Genomic DNA, 19,291 nt, shown 5'->3' with positions numbered 1-19,291 from the left:
CCCCCTTTTGTCACACAGTACACACCGCTCCCATCATTGATAACAGTTGCTCAACTGAGAACATAGCCGCCAGGCGAAGTGGCACAATGCCGTTTTTCATTGGTAAAAAAAAGTGCAAAAGGCAACTTACCACCACAATTCCGTTCGCCACAGCGTCATTGCATGAGGGTTGGTTTCCAGCGCTTATTTAGCTCAATGTCAATTGACTATAGCAGCATATTTTCACAAACGAGGCTCTCATTCACACAACTATTTCTCCGCTGTAAAGAACGTTTTGTTTGGACTTGAACATTACAAGTAGACGATACTCACATCGATGCAGTAACAACATTAGCTGGAACTCGTGTCAGCGTCGTCTGTAATGTCGTTGGAATTCAACCCGGCGAAGAGAAGGCGACTGGGGGAGCCAGATTCGTCGCCACCTTCATCTAACGTCCTGAACGACTTTGAGTACCATGAGGAGATAATTTTCACGGCGCCAGAGTTCGAATATCCCACGAATGTCATTCTTGACTCTCCAGACGTAACGATTCCTACCAAGTCGGATAGCGCTGCTGAACTCGTGTGTTTTGGGACGGTTTGTAGCAGCCACTTTCTCCATGTTGAAATACAACTGACGCAAGTAGTTGACATCCTTCACTTGCTCCACCGCCCTTGAGAACAACCAGAAGCACCTTTGTCCACTCAAAACTCAATTGAGACTTGGGAGCAGCGGCACCCTTCTTTCTGAGAATACCGAGCTAGTATGCGGTGTGCTGGGCACACAAGAAACTGAGCTGTTAGCACTATTCACTAAAGAGAGTATCGATTTTGAGCTTCTGTGGATGCCAGAGCAATCACCGAATGCCGGCGCTATCGGAAATACTGTAGCAATTTGGGTCACATTATACGGACCCTGTTATATGTCCTCGGGCCTTCGCGAAACCCTGCAAGAACTTGAGCTTTACCTGCAAGACCCAATTTATGCCCTAAGGGATACCCCTTACTTCAATCCTCAACGGTTTTTCAAAGACCCAGATGCTCGAACTACGTGTTTTACAGCCGGCGATACACAACTTGAGTTACATGCAGAGTTTAGCGATGAGAAGGTCGTTGTTACAGACGTGCTAGATAGCCTCACTGTTGAGTCTATCCTGCATGAAACACCAGGTTCTAAATGTCTCAAAACTGAACTAAAAGGGTGAAGTTCCTTTGGATCGTGAAATGTAATCGCAGCTAACCTGGCTAAGGCATCAAAGGCAAGCACTCACGTTCATGCTTCGGCGCGAGATGGGCTGGAGATTACACAAGCAAGGCGAAGACGTTTGGTCTCAGTATACGGATGATTTTGGGCATACCGCGTGGGTTACCCGACCCGAAGGCGGTGCAATACTGACTTTTTTTAGTTACATTAATAATATTGACTCGTCTATCCACTATGAGAGCCCCCAAAATTCAAAAGGCGGGATTCTAGCTGATACAATGGGTCTGGGAAAGACTCTCAGCATGATCTCGCTCATAGCCCATGACAGGATACTGGCGAAAGACCAACGAACAGGATCATCAGATGGCAACGTATTGGGGAGAGGCACGCTTATAGTGCTTCCACCCTCTTGTGAGTCCTACTGTGAAAATAAGATTCCACCGGCTGACAAACGGCATACCAAGTGGTTCAAAATTGGGAAAATGAGCTTTCACTGTCAGTGTCCCACCATGCATTGAGAAAATATGTGTCGAGAGGAGCAACCGCTGACATTCTCAGCCACCTGACCGAGAACGACTTTAGCTGGTATCGACATCATCGACTGTGTAAAATCAACCAGTTCGACGATATCGGTTTCTACGATATTGTGCTCACAACCTACTCTACATTGGCTACAGAAAGACGGTGTCAGGGACAGAGAAGTATAGTTCTCTCTCACTATTGGCATCGCATAATTCTAGACGAAGGCAAGTACCAAAGTAGTAATCCTAATAGCCTAATAGTGTAAAAGACTAAATCGAGTAGCACATGAGATAAAAGACCTATCAACCGCCAAAGCTCAAGCTGTGTGCAGTTTGCAAGCCGATTCTAGATGGGTCGTCACCGGAACGCCAATTCAGAATAAACTTTCCGACGTCTTCAGCTTAATCCACTTCCTTCGCCTGGATCCCTACTGCAACAAGCCAGATTTTGTCCAATGTATTACAAACCCGTGGCGACGTGGAGAAGACAGAGGACTCCAATGTTTGGCAAAGCTTCTAAAATGCATTATGCTAAGGAGACCAAAGAGCACCCTGACATTGCCTGCTCGAGAAGATCATCGACGGTTCCTCAGTTTCAACCAACACGAACAGGTTGCGTACGACAGTTTAAAGCTAAAAGCAATTAAATGTCTCCAAGACAGTCTTGACTCAAACCCTCAGGAAGGTTACCGAAATGCCCTGGAGAAGATAAGCGCTCTCAGGGATATTTGCGAATTGGGGTGCTTGCCAAAGCCTGAAGTGAAACCAGTTCGCGACTTGATGTCTTACTCAGGCTCAAAGTGTGCATCTCCAACGACGAGCACAACAACAGATGACAACGAGGATTTTACAGCCAGAAGAACTATAAGCGGGCATGATCTGGAAGAACAGGATTATCTTTACACGGAGCTTTTTTCACACACCACGACCTCAGACCTTGATTATTCGGACCTTTTGGACATTGCACATCGCTCGCCTTTGACCTCGATTCAATGGCCTACCAAGACGCGAGCACTAATTGAAGATATAAACAGTTGCCCCAGTGGTACAAAGAGGTATTGTCTTGGATCATATAGAGGTAATATCAAAGCAACTGACGGGACTTTAGCGTTGTTTTCTCGTATCGCACGTCAACTCTTGAGGTTGCACATAGGGCGCTCAAAGCCGTTGGTGTCAACTGTGTTCAGATTGACGGTAGTCTAATTGCTAGGAAGAGAAACCTTATCATCGACAATTTCTCAACCAAGAATGAGGTGCAGGTTCTCCTTCTATCTTTAGGTTGCGGGGCAGTCGGGTGAGCGTAACAAATCCTTAGAAGTGAAACCGACAGCTAACATAGCATGGCTTAAACCTCACCGCAGCATCAAGGGCCTATCTTTTAGAGCCACAATGGAATCCAGCAATTGAGGAACAAGCTCTTGCCAGGATTCATAGACTTGGGCAAACGCGAGCGGTCACAACTATACGCTTTATCATCCGTGACTCGATCGAGCAGGTGAGCTAACGATTCTTTTTGTCCGCTTGATATTAAGCTAATATATGTCTAAAGTATGTTTTAGATATACAAGAGAAGAAGCAAGACTTGATAAGTATGCTTAACTGGAAACAAGGGGATAGCATTACTACTAAGATACTGGTAAGTTGCTTAAGGATCTATTTAAGCCCTGTTTAGCTACTAACAACGCAGCATCTACAACAGCTCTTGCGTTGATAGGTCCTAAAATCATATCTATATGTAATCCAGGACTTAATTGACTCATTACTTAGATGCATGATTTTCCTAATAAATATAAATTGAACGATTTTCAGGAGATAGAGAATTACGAATCTTTAAGCTGAACAGCCAACCTTAACACGAAGATCCTTATGAAAGGCGGATAAGTTATTGCTTTTATTAGATATGCTAGTACAGGCACAGCTTGTCCCTATGGGCCTTCTTTCTCAGATAATTGTGAATTGACCCTGCTTGCTAGATTGTATACCGAAAGAATGTTGCATTGTCACCTTTCTCCCGCTCAGCATACTTTTCATCTTCAGTATACAAGCTAGGATCCTTGTGTGTAGCATCTCGGCGAGCGTTCTCGCGGCGTAGGTAGATAGCCATCCACACAGACAAGACCAATGCCATCACCTGGCAGCCCAAGAGAGTACCGAAGCCTGGGAAATATCTTGGAGCATCCTTTTTCAGGAATAGATAGGATGCAATGATGCCGCCAAGGTTACCACAGCTCACGTTCATCGCGATGCCGACACCCCGCTTGAGTGATCCACCGATGTTATTGCTGTTCCAGGCAATGCCTTGGGGAACAGATGGGAATATGCCCGAGGCGAGGAGGAAGCAGCCAAAGTAGCGAACTCCAGAATGGCGAACGGCCATGAGGAGAATAAGACCAAGTCCACTGGTAAGTTGTCAGTAGGTGGCTACAAGTATCAAGGTCCAATGGTTACTTACGCCATGGTGATGAATACAATCATGAATATTCCTCTTTGTTGGATCTTGTCCGCCCACCAGCCAGCTACAACGCACACAAAACACGCAACCAAATAAGGAGGAGTACTCATAAGCTGGGCAGTTGTACTGGAATAACCGAGGTCGCGAATGATGGTGGGTAGAAAAAGAGAATAGGAGTAGACCCCGGTAAATGTACCAGTTGCGATAAGCATATGTACCCAGATCTTCCAATCTTTGAACGCATCCCAGACATATTTCATTTCGAACTCTTCGGCTAGCCCCGATCGATCAAGCATCAAGCGTTCTTGGATATGTTTCCTCTCTGCGTCTGTTATGAACTTGGCTCGGTCGGGATAATCAGCCATCAGCTTGAATGAGGCCAGTGCTGCAGGTCACAACTGTTAACATCAATCTCAAGCGGGTTTGTCAAACGGAACACATACCGACTGCTACAGTAAGGAGACCTTCGATGATAAAGATCCATTGCCAGCCAGCCAAGCCTGCCAGACCTCGCATCTCCATTATACCACGGGCGAGAAAGCCGCCAAATACACCAGCAGCCGTCGCAGCAGAAAAGAAAATGGCCATGCGAAAGCCACACTCGTGGCGACGGTACCACATGGTGATACTGGAAATGTTAGCCTACGATACAAGAGGTTCGCGATTGGAAGGAGACGCACTAGTAGGCAATTCCCGGAAACAAACCGCCCTCAGCTAAACCAAGGAAGCTTCGTGCAGCCAACAGACCAGCGTAGTTATGGACTATGCCCATCAGGGTGCAGCAAATGCCCCATACGACCATCATAGAGGGGATCCATATCCAGGGCCTGAAGCGCTTCATGCCCATGTTGGACGGGATTTCTGCTATGATGTAGAAGGGAAAGAATATGGCGAGTGCGTGGTTGTACATTATACCTGACATGTTGAGGTCTAACTCGAGGGTATCCAGACGAGCATTGCCGATGTTGGTGCGGTCGAGGAATGAGAGGAGGTAGAGTAGAGAGACGAATGGAATAATGGACCAGTCGATTTTGCGGATCAGTCTGTTGGTGTCGGCTTCGGTGAAGCCTGCACCCTCAGCCAAGGACACTTTCGCATTGTCGGCCGTTTCAGCAATATTAACACTTGCTTTATCACTGCCTGCTGCGTCCTCTTTCATAGTGGCGATTAGACCAGAGACAAATTGGAATAGTGGATGTATGGAATAAAGAAGTGGTAGAAGGCTGATCTGTATTCTTAAGATTAGTATCCTTGGGCAGTATTTATAACCATACAAGGAATGATCGCAGACATCAATGCGTTTTCCCCCAAGACTGAAGATCTGATCCCCCACAGTCTAGATCCTTGTTAGCTTTTGGCGATCTGGGGGAATTGCAATGAGGGGATATTCCGATTCGGCATAACGGCAAAGCTTGGCTTTAGACTTAAATTAGACTATCTTCATCCTGTTTTCCCCGCACGAAGCTAAGTCCAGGTATAGCAGGTGCAACGTCAACCACTTGCACACACGGCTCGAAAACACGGCTTGCACGGCCCGAGCACGGTCCGAGGAACGAAGTCATAGCCGAGCAGGTTATCTCTCAGCCAATACAAGCTTCTGGCAACTGATGTCAAAGCGATGGCGTCACTGAAGAGAACGAGTAGCAAGTGAATTTAACTAAATTAGGACATGAATCTGCCAAGTCGTCTGTGGTGACGAAAGCTCTCAGCCACAAGTCTCAACTGCAAATAACACGTCTGGCTAAAGCAGCTTTGAGCCACCTTAACAAATTCGAACCAGCCCCTTCAGGTACTCATGGCCTAGCAAATAATTCACCAAGTCCATGTCCCACTTCCTGCTTTCCGGCCGGCCAGTACACGCTTGATATTATTTGGGGCCAAGTCCTGAGATCATCCTACTTAGCAACAGTTTGTGCAGTCAGATCAAGGGCCGATCGAAATGTTTTGAGGTGAGCCTCTGCGTGTTGGCTCCGCGGTCGTTCACCCAACGAAACCAAGGACACCGCAAGGTGCGTTCTTGGGTTGTAGCCTTTCTTGCTGCTCTAGCAACATCTGGCTGAGGTCCTGAATACGTTTTTTTTCCAATATCTCAGTTTCAGCAATGATGCGCAGGTGGTTGAGATCTTGATCAGTTATGCGAGTTGTGTTCATGCCTCTCGAACAAGAACATGAAGCCGGCTTGTGAAATAGGACGGGTCGCGAATAAAATGGCAGAAGTTTTCTTTGTCAATAATGATCCAGCACATGCTTTCTACGGTATTGACTGTTCGATTCGTTGCTGCCGCCCTTTTTTCTGTTATCTAGATGAAGATTTACAAATTTTTATAGAAATTGCCCTAGTTGTGAAGCACTGGTTACTTAATAACTGTTAACGGTTCCATATAGAGAATTAATTCTTAAAGTCTAAATATATTCTTTAGAACTCTATTCAATTTTAAGTTAAAGAGATTAAACTTTAATTATTAAATAATTTTATACTAAAAGAAAGTAATGAAGCTCTTTATATATTAAGCCAGCTATAATTAACAGCAGTAAAGCGAGTCAGTCATAGGATCCCTGCCCTTTGGCATAACGCATGCTATGCAGAGTTTTTTTTCTCTATAACGAGTCTATATCTATAAAGCGTAAGCTGAGATTATGGCGATTGTGAGATTGTCGCTTGGACTGCCGGTTCCAGCGAGGCCTGCTGTGGTGTCAACGGAAGACTATCATTAAATATTGCGTTGGCATTCGTCTTCATCGGCAAAATTCCCAAGCAGTGCATCACTTCTTTAACAAGTTGCTGGATTCGTTGGAGTCCCTTTCTTGAATCTGGGACAAGACTCAGTTGGCTGTTAAGCGATTTGACAATACCACCAAAGGTAGCCCAGGCGTCAACAAGTTGATAATAGAGGTTGCGAAGCGGGGCGCTCAAGTTCATATGGACCGATTCGAGGCTTTGCTTAACAGCTTCCGATAGCCTGATGACTCTGGAGCAGGCATCTTGTGCAGAGTGTTGTGTCTTTATGTTCAGGATCTGGGCTTGAAACCTGCGGCCGGTAGATGGTAGAGTCTCTGGAATGAGTTTGCATAGTCGGCAAAGAGCTTTGTATAATTGATGAAGAACCTCAGGTTCCTCATTCAACGCCAATATACGTGCTGGTGGTGGAGGTGTCCACGGATACTCTTGAGGAGCTGCGTCGCCGTCTGATGGGCGTTTAGCATGCCCTGGAACAGTTGTTGGAATAGATAGACTTGATTTACCATTTGGATTTTTTCGTGTTTGTCCTTTTACGGAGCCAAGTTCGGTAGTCTGCTGGAGAGTGGCTTGATTCTGGAAACAAAGAAATTCGGCTCGTAGTCCCATGATACTAGCATATAGGCTGCAGATCAAGTCGCTAATAAAGCGCCCCTCTGCACGTTCAACGAGAACTTCAATATTTCGACAGACCTGTGAACAGATCGGAACATACGCCTTTGTTAGAACACTGCAAGCGCGCCTGATCTGGTTGATGTTTTGTTTCATCTTCGACATCTCATCAGCCTGGGTGGCGTATGTCTGAATCTGCTCTCCAAGCTCGCCAAGATGGAGGCTTGCGTTATATGCTACCATCTGAAGACTTGATCGTCTAGAGTCTCCATCACTTGTGAGATCTGATAGAGCTTCGATGAGCCAGTGTATCCGATGGATGGAGAAAAAGACTGTTCGTGCCATCTCCAACGTGGGATCGCGTGGGCCGGAGCGAGAAATTGGAACGATGTTGAGAAGTTCACCTGTCGATGAGAATGGGTGGCCTTTCGGCTCTTGTGATTGGGCTCGTGGATACATCGCGGTATTGAGACTTAGTCCGCGACGATGCTGACTCAGTCTGTCCGTTGGCGGTAACTGGGGGATCTGTTGCAACCCGAACCTCTTATTCGCGTGGGTTACTGAAAAATCCTTGCGGATACGAATATTCCGAGGATCAGGTGTCTGAAGGCCGTCAGAGTTGTTTGGTGAAGGGCTTCCCTTATCTTGTTTCTGGTAAGTTGTCCTAGGGCTCGAGACCGCTTTGTTCTGTAGTGGCGAAGCCTTTGAGTGCGGTTTGGGCGAGACTATTGAACGTGAGGTCGGAAGATTGGCTCCATCAACTTTAACGGGGAAACGCCTGGCACGGCTTGGCTTTGAAGAGTGCTGGCGCGTTTCGAACTGTTGATTCGAACCCTGCGGAATCGGCGGCTCAGACCGGCTGGCAGTAGATGTAGCCTCCTGTTTCAAAAATTGCTTTATCTGAGCCGTGACAGCCATATCAGTGCTTCCGTTGACCCGTGCACTGTTGGAAGCATCTTCAGGGTACTGTGTTTCGACAATACGACTCAGCATCAGAGTCAACGGGTTGCCGTCGATCTTGAGGGCGAGGAGTGCAGTCATCTCGGAGATGCATAATGGCAGCTGCTGAATCTTATTCTTTTGGATTGCCAGGACCTTGAGAGACGCCATCTTTGCTACATCGTCTGGGAGGCATTCAATCTTGTTTCTGCTTAGATCGAGGATCTCGAGACGACTTAACTTCAAGAGCTGCCTTGTAGTTAGCCTTCAGCAGCATGCATATCACGGCTTGAGGGAATATGTACCACAGGAGGAAAAGTGTGGATGCAATTGCTCCGGATGTTAAGGTAGCGCAAGGAAGTAAATAGAGACAGGTGTGGCGGGATGTTCGAAAGACGGTTGTGAGATAAAGCTAGCCTATTGGTGATCTAGGTTAGCAGTTGGATATAAGCCTGAATTATGGAAGTACAGACCGCTCAACGTTCGGATTGAGATTATCGAGAGTATTAGCGGATGAGTCTGAGAGACCACTGTGGCTAAGGTCGATGGTGACGCCTTGGTCAACAAATAGCCCAGACATGGCCATCACTACTATTCAATACTCCCGTCGACAGTCGCTTCAGGCCTCCTTGTAGCTGCGCCGGATCGGGAGATACCACTATAGTGGGTGATGAAGCTGTCTGGCCGCTGTAACTTTAATGCTCTGTTCCTGGTGTCTGAGTGAAGATATTATTCTTTAATGGAGGTGACAGTACTCTGTAGATCTGGTGGGGCTGTGGTGTTGATGTTGTAAATCGACAGATCCGGTCGTGGCAGGGCGGGGACATTCATTGGAAACGCGGAGTCACATGTTGGCTTAGGTAAGGTGCTTTTGTAGGCCAACATCAAACTCATAACTTATTCCGCATTTCCTCATCAATCATAGAGGAAAACAAGACCTTACTATGTTCAATTCTCTCGATTTAATAATTGTATTGAAAATTGAGCCATTCTTTCACCCGATATATCCACACTCACTCCCTCCCGCCATCTCTATCGCCAACCATCCCTCATCATTATATTTTAGTCATTATGCATTCTTTACTTCTCAGTTGTAGCGACCGAATGCTGAGCATCCTCCTCATGTGCAGCGCCAAGCTTGGCCTCCACATCGCCCTTCTCAGCCTTTGTAGTAAGATGAGTAGCGACGTGAGTCTTCCAAGCCGGGGTACCGATGTACTTGATACCATTAGGATCCTCAAACATGTCCGCAGTCTCTTCAAGGGTCTTTCCAGCTGTCTCAGGGAACATAAACAAGACATGGATGAACATGGCAACATTGAAGACACCGAAGATGATGTAGCTCTTCCAAGTGATGTTCTCAAAGGCAACGGGCGTGAAAAGTCCCAGAGCAGTGTTGAAAGCCCAGTTGGATGAGGTAGCGAACGCGACACCTTTTCCTCGAAGACGAAGAGGGAAGAGCTCAGGTGGATATGTCCATGAGGCTGGACCCCATGTTGGTGCGTAAGAAGCGACGAAGAGATACGTGCAGGCGATGAGGCCCTTTGCAGCACTTCCACCAACACTCATGGAGACTTGAGGAGAGTCACGCTCATCCTTGGGGATCTCGGTGCCGTGGGCAGCCAAGATACCGGCGTTGGCGAACATCCATGTGCACATGAGAGTAGCGCCGATGAGAAATGTTGGACGACGTCCCCACTTGTCCATCCACAGAAGGGCGGGGATAGTCATCAAGACGTTTATGATGTACTGGATAGACGAAGCGAGAAGGTTGGCGTTGCCCTTGTATCCTGCCATTGAGAAGACGTAGGAGATGTAGTACACTAGAAATGTCAGCATCGAGTCCGGTAGCAGGTGAAGAAGACTTACTCATAACGTTCATGCCAGTAAGCTGCGACCAGATCTGAGTAAAGATACCAATGACAGTCCTGTTGATCATGTTGGGCTTGAACAGATCAAGGTACGTAACATCCGCAATCGACGCCTCAAAAGCACACATATCCTTGATATCCTGCAACTCCAGCGCCACAAACGGATGGTCAGGATCTCCATGCCCATGGACAAGGGTAAGTACACCATGGCACTCATCCCAACGATCCTTTCTCGCCAACCAACGCGGAGACTCTGGTAGCAACATCATCATGAAGAAAAGGAACACGCCAGGCACCATCTGAAGACCCCAGGGCACGCGGAACGCAGCGGTGGAGTAGTCGGAGGAGTGACGGCCGCCGATCATGGCGCACCCGTAGGAAATGTAGTACATAATCAGGATGCCCCATGTTATGGCCCATTGCTGCATGCCGATAAAGCGGCCGCGCTTGGAGGGCGGGGAGATTTCGGCGATGTACACGGGGACTTGGGCGGATTCGATGCCGACCGCGAAGCCGTTTATGATGCGGCCGACGACGAGCATGCCGATGTTTTGGGAGGCACAGGAGATGATAGAACCGATGATCCTATCGATGTTAGTATGTTACCTTTGTACAAACATGTTCATGACTTACCAGATGATACAACCAACCATGATGGAATACTTCCTTCCAAGACGATCACTGAGAATACCTGATACCAAAGCACCCAACCACGAACCAGCAGCCATACTCGCCGTTATACCACCCTGATTCAGCGAGGTAGGTCCGCTGCAATCCTCATCATCATCAAAAGGCGGTCCTTTAGGACCCTGGTTAAAGTAACATTTGTAAGAGTTCTCGCCCAACTGAGCAGAGATGGAAGAAATGTCAAAGCCGAAGAGTGCACCGCCTACGACGGAGACTCCGGCGATCACGTAGATGTTGCCAATAGGCATGGTGTAGTCAAGCCAGTTTGTAAGTGATTGAGCTGCAAATGAACGGTGCAACTAGGGCGGGGGATGTGTTTTATAGCTGTTATGCTGGTTACACTTGTTTGGGATGATGGCCTCGGGGTAATGTGTCCCGTTAATGTGGACGCTGAAAGGATTCTGGTTTGTCCTACGGTTACATACATTTCGAGCTCCTGATGCTGGAGATCCTTGCTGTTGGGAGCTTCTCCACTGGGCACGGGGATGATGTTCTGGGGTTGATGGAGGTGGGCAGGACATGGAATTGTTTGTGATATGACGTATTGCTAAATCCTTCGAGCTTTTGGGTGTCAGTCAATTGTTGTGCTATCACCTAATGATCCATTGCTCATGGTCTCAACTCAAGCCCTTGAAGTTTCTACAGCTTCAGTTGCTGAGGTTCATTACATTCAGACATCATGGTAAAAGCCAAAGCCCAGCTCTATCCCCATATTCTCCATCTCCATACGAAAAACCATCATCCCCAAAGATCACCATTTTCCCAGTGGATCTTTCATCTGCGACGTTACATCTTTACCACCGAGCATTTGGCCGTCAAAGTACTCTCTATTCGGCAATAGGCTGCCGCGGAACATTAACTGGCTAGTGGTGTGTCATTGTCGATCATGTCACTTGGATCAAGAAAATATTCCGTAAATTCGCAGGGTATAGTGCTTAAAACCGGTAAGCTCACAGGGCTTATTACTTAAAAATGCGGGCTGATCATTTCGGATCCGAGAGGGAAAATGGTGTGTTTTCCCCCGGATTCTCCACTGTGGGAATAGGTCCGAATACAGAGGCGATAAGCGCTGCAATGAGACCCAAGAGTTTGGGGGGTTGTTTGGGGGAGAATGGAGTCACATGTTTGGTCTGTTTTGACAGGCGAGGGTTGGTGCAACTATAGATCTTGTGATGGGATGAATCGAGAGATGCGACAATGGCATTTTTGTGATTCTGCCTAAATTGAACCGAATGCTCTTCTTGCTGTTTATCGTCTTGTGCTTTTGGAAGAGTCTGATGGTCATGTGCGTTTAGTGGGCTGGTCCAAACCGCTGGGAGCCGAATATCATATCACCAGCATTTGTAATTGACAGCAGAGTCAGTGAACAGTCAATACAGTATTAGCTTTGTCATTGAATCTTTATCCCTTAATTCTGGAAGCCCATAATCACGATATTCTGGCATCAATTGGCTTCCTCTGCCTCGATGAACGTAAGTGAACATTGGCCGGGAAGACTGGTTAACCTACACCTTTAAGACGCGCTGCGATCGCGTGGCGTTTCTTCATTGAGACATGAGCTGAGGCAATTCCCCTCCGCATTCTCGTACCATTATCCGAATACTCTATCAGATCCTCTGTTGCTAATGTCTCTGTTTCCTTGAATCAAATTCCTCGTCGCGGAGTGGCCTTTCAGTATCCGAAAGCCTCAGCAGCTTCATTGAGTTTTTCTGTTGTGTCTAGCATGAGACCTGGATACGAGGCACAAGCTCTCGCAGGTTGCCAACCATGAATAAAAGAACAGAGCTTCGAGTGGTTCTATTTCTCACAAGGAACTCTCGGTAATTATTGATGACGGACATAGTCGATAAACCCAAGGCAATTGCGCTTGGCGTGCCGTGCCGCATTTTGCGTCACTGCCGGAGCTACTGGACCACATGCCGACGCTTCTCTTCAAGCATGGTCCTGTTGAGCCTCATCACAAACGCTGCCTCTCACTGACTACCAAATTATCTCGAATCGTAGATATCAATTTGGTCATTACAATCATAAATGCTATCGGTATTAAACCCATCATTAACGAGCACTCATCGCCCATTCTTATGCATGCCATGCTTCAACGCCAAACTCCTATGCTTCAAAGAAGCTCAGCCAAATCTCACCATCATGCTCACACTCGCTATGCCCCAAACTCCTCAATCACACTCCTCCCCTCCACAAAGTCATTATCAACACCCGTATACGGAATCTTCAGTCCAAAGCCCTCAGGTCCACCAACCTTCATACCCTTATCCGTCTTCCACAGCGGATGCGCCGGCAGCGCAACGACATTAACGCGCAGTCCGTACCGCAAGTCCTGAGATCCAATACCCTCGCCGTCTTGGCCCAGGATGGAGATTAGGTCGGGAACCGTGCACACGACCTGTTGTGAAGCTTCTGAGCCGTCGGCGTCACAGAGCGCTGCGTAGAGATACTCGTTCTGGAAGGGGATCACCATGTGGCGATCGCTGGGGACGTCTTGCTTATGGGATTCGCGCTCGTCTTCGCTGAGGGGCGCGATGACGACGGAGCCCATTGTGTAGCCGCCGCCGATGTAGCGACGGACATCGACGATCTTGCCGGTGAAGAGGAGTTTTCCAGCGCAGACGTCAAACTGACCAGTTAGCAGATGCTCAATTACAGCAGCGCTCAATTGGTTGTGATACTCAATTGAACAAAGGGAAACTTACAATTGCGTCAACGTAGCTGGTCTTTTTGCGACGAGCGTTGTGCACTGCGCGGCCGAGGTACCACGCTTGAGATACCGTGTTGGGAACGCCGTGCGACTTGATCACGGAGCCGGGAAGGGGATTGGCGCAGACTGCGCAGCCGAGACCGAGTTCAATTACTGTTGTTCTGAGAAGACTCTCAAGACGGATTGGGTTGTCGGTGCTCTGTTGCTGTTAGTGAACTGTGAAAGAGATTGATGAGTGGTGATGCTTACCATGACGACACTGGTGTTTCCACGGGCGTCGGAGAGAACACAGGGCGTGAGGGAGTGACCGTACACACTGAACGTAGCTATGAAAGTTAGATATGGTCAATTGAGTCAGCATTGGGACACGTACCGTGATACATGGTGGGATAAGCTCGACCCATGGCATCGCCATCTACGACGGGGACGTCGAAGTGAACAGCTGGCGGGAAAGCACTCATACCATTTCCACCACCACTATCTTTGTTAGTATCGTTCTCTCAAACAAAAGAGTGAACTTGACTTACATCTCATCAATGTACATGCCATCAAAGGTCTTGTTCCCAACAACCTTGTTCACAGCATTGATACCAGTAACAATCTCATTCCCCCCCGCGATCCGCTCATTAATCACACTCGGACTGCCATACCACGAACCAAAGCAAATCATAGCATCATCCTTGAGCGCTTTCGGCGAGATAACCCTCAATCTCCCCTTGGGATTATTCCGCAGTGCATCCAAGCCCTTGAGGTACTCGTGATGTGTCGGTCCTCCACCACCTGTGCCGAGGACTCCGCATCCTGTTGCGATCATCTCAAGATCAACCTCAGAAAGATACCACGTTCCGTTCTGGACATCAGGACGGTAGGCATCGAGATCAACGTGCAGAGAGGGCTTGTACGTTGGTGTAAGCGCATCAGGAACGCTGACCTTCTCGCCCTCATCGTCCTCTGTCTCCTGCACGCTTATCACGGGCGGTGAAGGCGGCGGCGTGAGTTCCTCAGGGATAGCAAGATGTCCCACCGCACGAACCTGCAGTCGCATAGCGCCATTAGACATGTACTGTAGCGGCGTCTTTGTGACCTCAACAATCTTGACGTCGTTCTTGGCTGCGCCCTTGGAGATGGCCATGTCGATCGCTTTGGCGCACGCAGCGTCCACGATGGTCTTTTCAGAGCGTCCCTCGGGGATCTCCACAATGTCAATCTCGCCGGATACCTTGGCGATTGCTGCGCCTACGGCGTTGGCGGCGCCTTGGTGGATGGGAACTATGCACTTGTCCACCCCGGCGAGGTCTTCGGTCACGAGGAGTGCGCCGCCGCCGACGAGGAGGACGTGGACTGGGGCGGAGGATACTTTCATCTGCTCGACGACGCTCTCGAGCATTTTCTTCAACTCCTTGCGACCGCTTTCGATGATGGGAGCGGGGACGTCTTTGACGAGCTCGGGGTCGCCTAGTTTCGCTTTACCCAGCGCCACGACGATATCACTCGCCGTCAAAGTCTTGCCTCCAAAGACCTTGGCTTCCTGCTGGAGTAAATGTCCAACTGATCCTGGCCCAACAGTGACGTTTTGTGTGCTAGGGTCGACTTGCACTTTGCTTCCGCCGCCAAGACCAATTGACACAACCTCTGGCATGGAGAACGCAGTGCGCACACCGCCGACTTCGACGAAACCGGGTGCTTGTCGTGGAAACCCCGATGGAAGAAGTGCGCAGACATCAGTAGTAGTTCCACCGATATCCACGACCAAGATTTGCGGCTCCTCATCATCCGCGACGTTCTCCCGCTTATGATCCAGTCCAGCGAGATACGCAGCGCCAGTCATACTATTCGTAGGACCGCTTGCAAAAGTCTTGATGGGGAACTCAGCTGCTGTGTCGGCATCAATAAGCGTGCCGTCGTTCTGCGATAAAAAGAGCGGACATGTGAGTTGCAGCCTGTGCATTGCGCGCTTGAAACCCTTCTTCACGCGATGCCCTGTTCGTAGGATGGAGGCGTTGAGAATGGTGGCATTTTCTCGTTCTAGGAAGCCTGTTGGGCCGATGTCGTGGGAGCACACGACCTGGAGAGATGGTGCTTCTTGGAGGAGAATCCGTCTGCATTCTTCCTCATGTTTGCCATCGTGGTCAAGTGGTGAGAATACGCCTACCAAGGCGACAACGTTGATCCCCTTTGCGACGACATCACGCGCAGTCTGTCTAATCTGCTCATGATCCAACGGTTCAATTTCCCTCCCGTCAATCTCAAGCCCTCCATCGAGGTAATAAACTCCTCCGTCGAGAATACTCCTCAATCCCACAGGAAAGTCGGAAAACGGGGGTAATTGTCTAGTAAACGGCCCGCACAGCCTCACCACAGCGACACGGTCTAATCTCCGCGCATCAGCCTCGACAAGGGCGTTGATAAAGTGCGTTGTGCCGATGGTGACACTCAGAACACCGCTCTGGTCAACGGCCGAGTCGCGCAGCACCGCTCTTATGGCAGCCTCAATACCGCTGGTGATGTCTCGCGTGGTAGAGGCCTTGTGGGAGGCGAGGACGCCACGGCCAGGGGTGGATGTGGCAGCAGCTCGGATGTCGAGAATGGCCGCGTCCGTGTTGGTACCTCCGACGTCTACTCCGATTCGGTACAGGGACATGTTGGCGGTAGACAGGTGTGCTGTTGGTTGGGAGGATGATACCCTGGAGGTGCCTGAAAGCATAATATTACGGTGGGGGCGGCAGAGGAGGAGAGAGATATCACCAGATCTTTATAAGTCAGAGGTCAGTCCATGCTTCAGGCCAGGATTTAGGCCTGTACAGCACATTTGTTTTTTCTAGATTTCATTAGTGAGTAAGAAAAATCACTCCTCTCCAATGTTTTCCTGGATCATGCGAGAGGGGGGCGGCGAGGAACGGATGGAGCAAGTTGGCCGACGCCAGAAGAGAAAAGAGGAGACAGTGGAAAGCTTCCCCGAACTGCAGCGGAACGTCTTCTCCTTTGAGCATCGTATCTCCCCAAGCTGCCGATCTGCTTATCATTGGACAATCAATGTCGTGCAGACTGTCTCTTGGCCGACGCCTCAATTTGGGGTACGTATCTCTCACTCCGAATTCCAATCTCTGTGGCTCAAATCAATCATAAGTTAAGGCTGAGGATTAAACTTTGTAGCAGATCGAACGCCAGTCACGCCAACGAACTGCCCCCCCCCCCGGCGGACCCTTAATAGTTTCTGTCCCCCCCTAAAATCTCTCCCACAGTGACAGCAGCAGCCCGCCACCCTCAAGCTACTGCACACACTATCGATCCGGAGGCTTCGGGAAAATAATTATCTGAAGTTATTCGCAGTTCTCAACAATGGCCGTTGCGAATCTCGTCAAGCGCATTGAGCTACCGCGTGGCTCGCGCTTCATCGTACGCCAAAAACCTCCCCTTAACACGCGTCACACCCCCTAATTTGCTACTGCGCAGAATGAAGATGTCAGACCTGTTGGGACTGAGCGACGAACATGGACGTTTCTGACGTTCCACAACTTCTGTACGTTTACTTTTTCATTCGCTATTGGTGATTTATTGTTTTTGTTATTTGCCGAGATGGGAATCAATCACACTGCATAAGCGCAACTAACCAACGGGCAATCTTACAGGGCTGTTGATCAACTGCAACATTGCGACGTATCTGACCGGCAGCGCGCTGATTCCTCTCGGCCTGACGTGGTGGCAGGCCATCATCGCCATCATCCTCGGAAACATCCTCGCGACTGCAGCCTTGATTCTTGCTTCGCTTGCGGGAGCTTATTACCATGGTGCGTTTATCCACTCCTGAATCCTTCGCGATGGGTCAATTGGCTCACGCATTGCAGTGGGCTTCCCTGTCTTTAGTCGAGCAGTATGGGGAATCTGGGGATCGCAGTTCGTCATCTGGAATCGCATCTTTCTCTCTCTCGGTAAGTCACACCCCCTCCTCTACCAATGCTTGGGCTGTACTGACGCATACAGTCTGGTATGGCTTCCAGTCTTGGGTCGGCGGACAATGCACGTATCTCATGCTCCTATCGTGGGATCCCAACCTCGAGAAACACATCCCCAACACGATCCCCGCGTCGACCGGCATGACATCCGCGCAATTCGTCTCCTACTTCATCTTCTGCATCGTCACGCTCCCGTTCCTATGGATCCGACCGCACCGAATACAAAAGTTCTTCTACTTTGCCAGCTCTGTCACCCTCGTCTTCTTCCTGGTTCTTCTGATCTGGGCGCTGGCGACCATGGGATCGGATGGCTTTGGAGATACCCTCGCTGATAGCACGCCTCTTCCCGTCACTGGTGGTCCGCAGAGTGTTACGTGGCTCACCATCTCGGGAATCATGTCGACGATTGGTGGTATTGCCGCGGGTATTCTCAACCAGAACGATTATGCGCGTCTGTCCAAGAAGCCTGGTGATGCTATCTGGGGCCAGACTGTTGCGTTTCCGCTTTACAGTATTGGAGCTTCCGTCATTGGCATTCTGGTCACTGCCGCGACACAGAAACGCATGGGCGAGGCTATCTGGAATCCTCCAACCCTCCTCGCCGCTCTTCTAGCCAAGGATCCAACTGCAGGCACCCGCGCCGCCATCTTCTTCGCCGGTCTCGCCCTGTCCATCTCTCAGCTCGGCAGCAATCTTCCCGGCAACGCCCTCGCAGGCGGCATCGATCTCGCATCCGTGTTCCCCAAATACATCAACATTCGACGCGGTGCCTATATTATGGCCCTTCTCAGCCCCATCGTCAACCCGTGGCGTCTCGTCAACACAGCTACCGTCTTCCTCACTGTGCTCTCGGGCTACAGTGTCTTCTTGGCGCCCATGACTGGCCTCATGGTGGCTCACTATAACCTGGTGGCGAAGGCCAAGGTCAATGTTGACGATCTTTTTGTGGGTAACAGGGATAGCATTTACTGGTACAACTTTGGTATCAACTGGCGTGCTTTTGTCGCGGTAAGTTCCACATTACATCGCATAAAGAAAATAACTGACTCGTTTGTTCAGTGGATCGTTGGTGTCGCACCTACAATGCCTGGCTTCATCGCTGCTGTCAACCCCAATGCTAAAGTCTCAGATGGCGCAAAGAACCTCTACCAGCTCAACTACCTCTTTGGGTTCATCGTCAGTGCGGCTGTCTACTACGGACTTCACATGGCTGTCCCTGATAAGAAGTTCGATGCCTTCATCAAGGATGGTACCACTGCCAAGGAGGTCCAAGCTGTTTATGATGAGCGCTGGGACATGACCTACTCCGAGAGTGAGTCTGGAACAACTGAAGAGCACTCTTTCCAGCGAAACAAGGGCCCCAACTCCCTGACCACGTCCGTTTGATTACGAGATTCATGTTGGCGATGTTTCTTTTCAAGATTGCAAGCCTGTTATCTGCTACTCTCTATCTACACTGAGACCATTTTAATTATCATTTTACCATATGAGACATAGCGGGGATGCTGGATAAAAATTCATCACTTTATCTTCTGATTTTAGCAACGTTACCTCGGTAGACCCTGATTGAGATTGGAGATCATCCACTTGTTTTAATTGTCGCATCTTGAAATCGCGTCATGA

At 49.1% G+C, this 19,291-nt stretch overlaps 6 protein-coding genes across 6 annotated transcripts; 2 read left to right on the top strand and 4 right to left on the bottom strand.

The window, feature by feature from the left end:
* Nucleotides 1–361: 361 nt before the first annotated feature.
* On the top strand, nucleotides 362–3,415 carry FPRO_00154 (uncharacterized protein; the record flags this gene model as incomplete). Its single annotated transcript, XM_031225708.1, has 11 exons — nucleotides 362–577; nucleotides 627–1,180; nucleotides 1,230–1,340; nucleotides 1,386–1,594; nucleotides 1,648–1,678; nucleotides 1,742–1,941; nucleotides 1,988–2,759; nucleotides 2,813–2,982; nucleotides 3,066–3,199; nucleotides 3,254–3,340; nucleotides 3,392–3,415. The coding sequence occupies 11 exons, from the start codon at nucleotides 362–364 to the stop codon at nucleotides 3,413–3,415; spliced, it is 2,508 nt and encodes an 835-aa protein (XP_031076316.1).
* A 258-nt stretch (nucleotides 3,416–3,673) lies between these two features.
* Nucleotides 3,674–5,315, bottom strand: FPRO_00155 (uncharacterized protein; the record flags this gene model as incomplete). Its single annotated transcript, XM_031225704.1, has 4 exons — nucleotides 3,674–4,103; nucleotides 4,157–4,541; nucleotides 4,600–4,784; nucleotides 4,837–5,315. The coding sequence occupies 4 exons, from the start codon at nucleotides 5,313–5,315 to the stop codon at nucleotides 3,674–3,676; spliced, it is 1,479 nt and encodes a 492-aa protein (XP_031076315.1).
* Nucleotides 5,316–6,791: 1,476 nt separating this feature from the next.
* Nucleotides 6,792–8,615, bottom strand: FPRO_00156 (uncharacterized protein; the record flags this gene model as incomplete). Its single annotated transcript, XM_031225703.1, has 1 exon — nucleotides 6,792–8,615. The coding sequence occupies one exon, from the start codon at nucleotides 8,613–8,615 to the stop codon at nucleotides 6,792–6,794; it is 1,824 nt and encodes a 607-aa protein (XP_031076314.1).
* A 909-nt stretch (nucleotides 8,616–9,524) lies between these two features.
* Nucleotides 9,525–11,250, bottom strand: FPRO_00157 (uncharacterized protein; the record flags this gene model as incomplete). Its single annotated transcript, XM_031225702.1, has 3 exons — nucleotides 9,525–10,267; nucleotides 10,314–10,900; nucleotides 10,949–11,250. The coding sequence occupies 3 exons, from the start codon at nucleotides 11,248–11,250 to the stop codon at nucleotides 9,525–9,527; spliced, it is 1,632 nt and encodes a 543-aa protein (XP_031076313.1).
* A 1,910-nt stretch (nucleotides 11,251–13,160) lies between these two features.
* FPRO_00158 (uncharacterized protein) lies at nucleotides 13,161–16,356 on the bottom strand (the record flags this gene model as incomplete). Its single annotated transcript, XM_031225701.1, has 5 exons — nucleotides 13,161–13,634; nucleotides 13,711–13,914; nucleotides 13,965–14,041; nucleotides 14,089–14,192; nucleotides 14,243–16,356. 5 exons carry the CDS (start codon nucleotides 16,354–16,356, stop codon nucleotides 13,161–13,163), a joined length of 2,973 nt encoding a protein of 990 aa, XP_031076312.1.
* Nucleotides 16,357–17,054: 698 nt separating this feature from the next.
* On the top strand, nucleotides 17,055–19,054 carry FPRO_00159 (uncharacterized protein; the record flags this gene model as incomplete). Its single annotated transcript, XM_031225700.1, has 6 exons — nucleotides 17,055–17,111; nucleotides 17,169–17,235; nucleotides 17,345–17,503; nucleotides 17,561–17,644; nucleotides 17,697–18,676; nucleotides 18,728–19,054. The coding sequence occupies 6 exons, from the start codon at nucleotides 17,055–17,057 to the stop codon at nucleotides 19,052–19,054; spliced, it is 1,674 nt and encodes a 557-aa protein (XP_031076311.1).
* Nucleotides 19,055–19,291: the final 237 nt, after the last annotated feature.

Source organism: Fusarium proliferatum (assembly GCF_900067095.1).
Source record: "Fusarium proliferatum ET1 genome assembly, contig: FPRO_scaffold001, whole genome shotgun sequence".
NCBI classification, from domain to species: domain Eukaryota; kingdom Fungi; phylum Ascomycota; class Sordariomycetes; order Hypocreales; family Nectriaceae; genus Fusarium; species Fusarium proliferatum.
The sequence above is the reverse complement of the archived record's forward strand: the minus strand, read 5'-3'. Positions and strand labels throughout refer to the sequence as shown.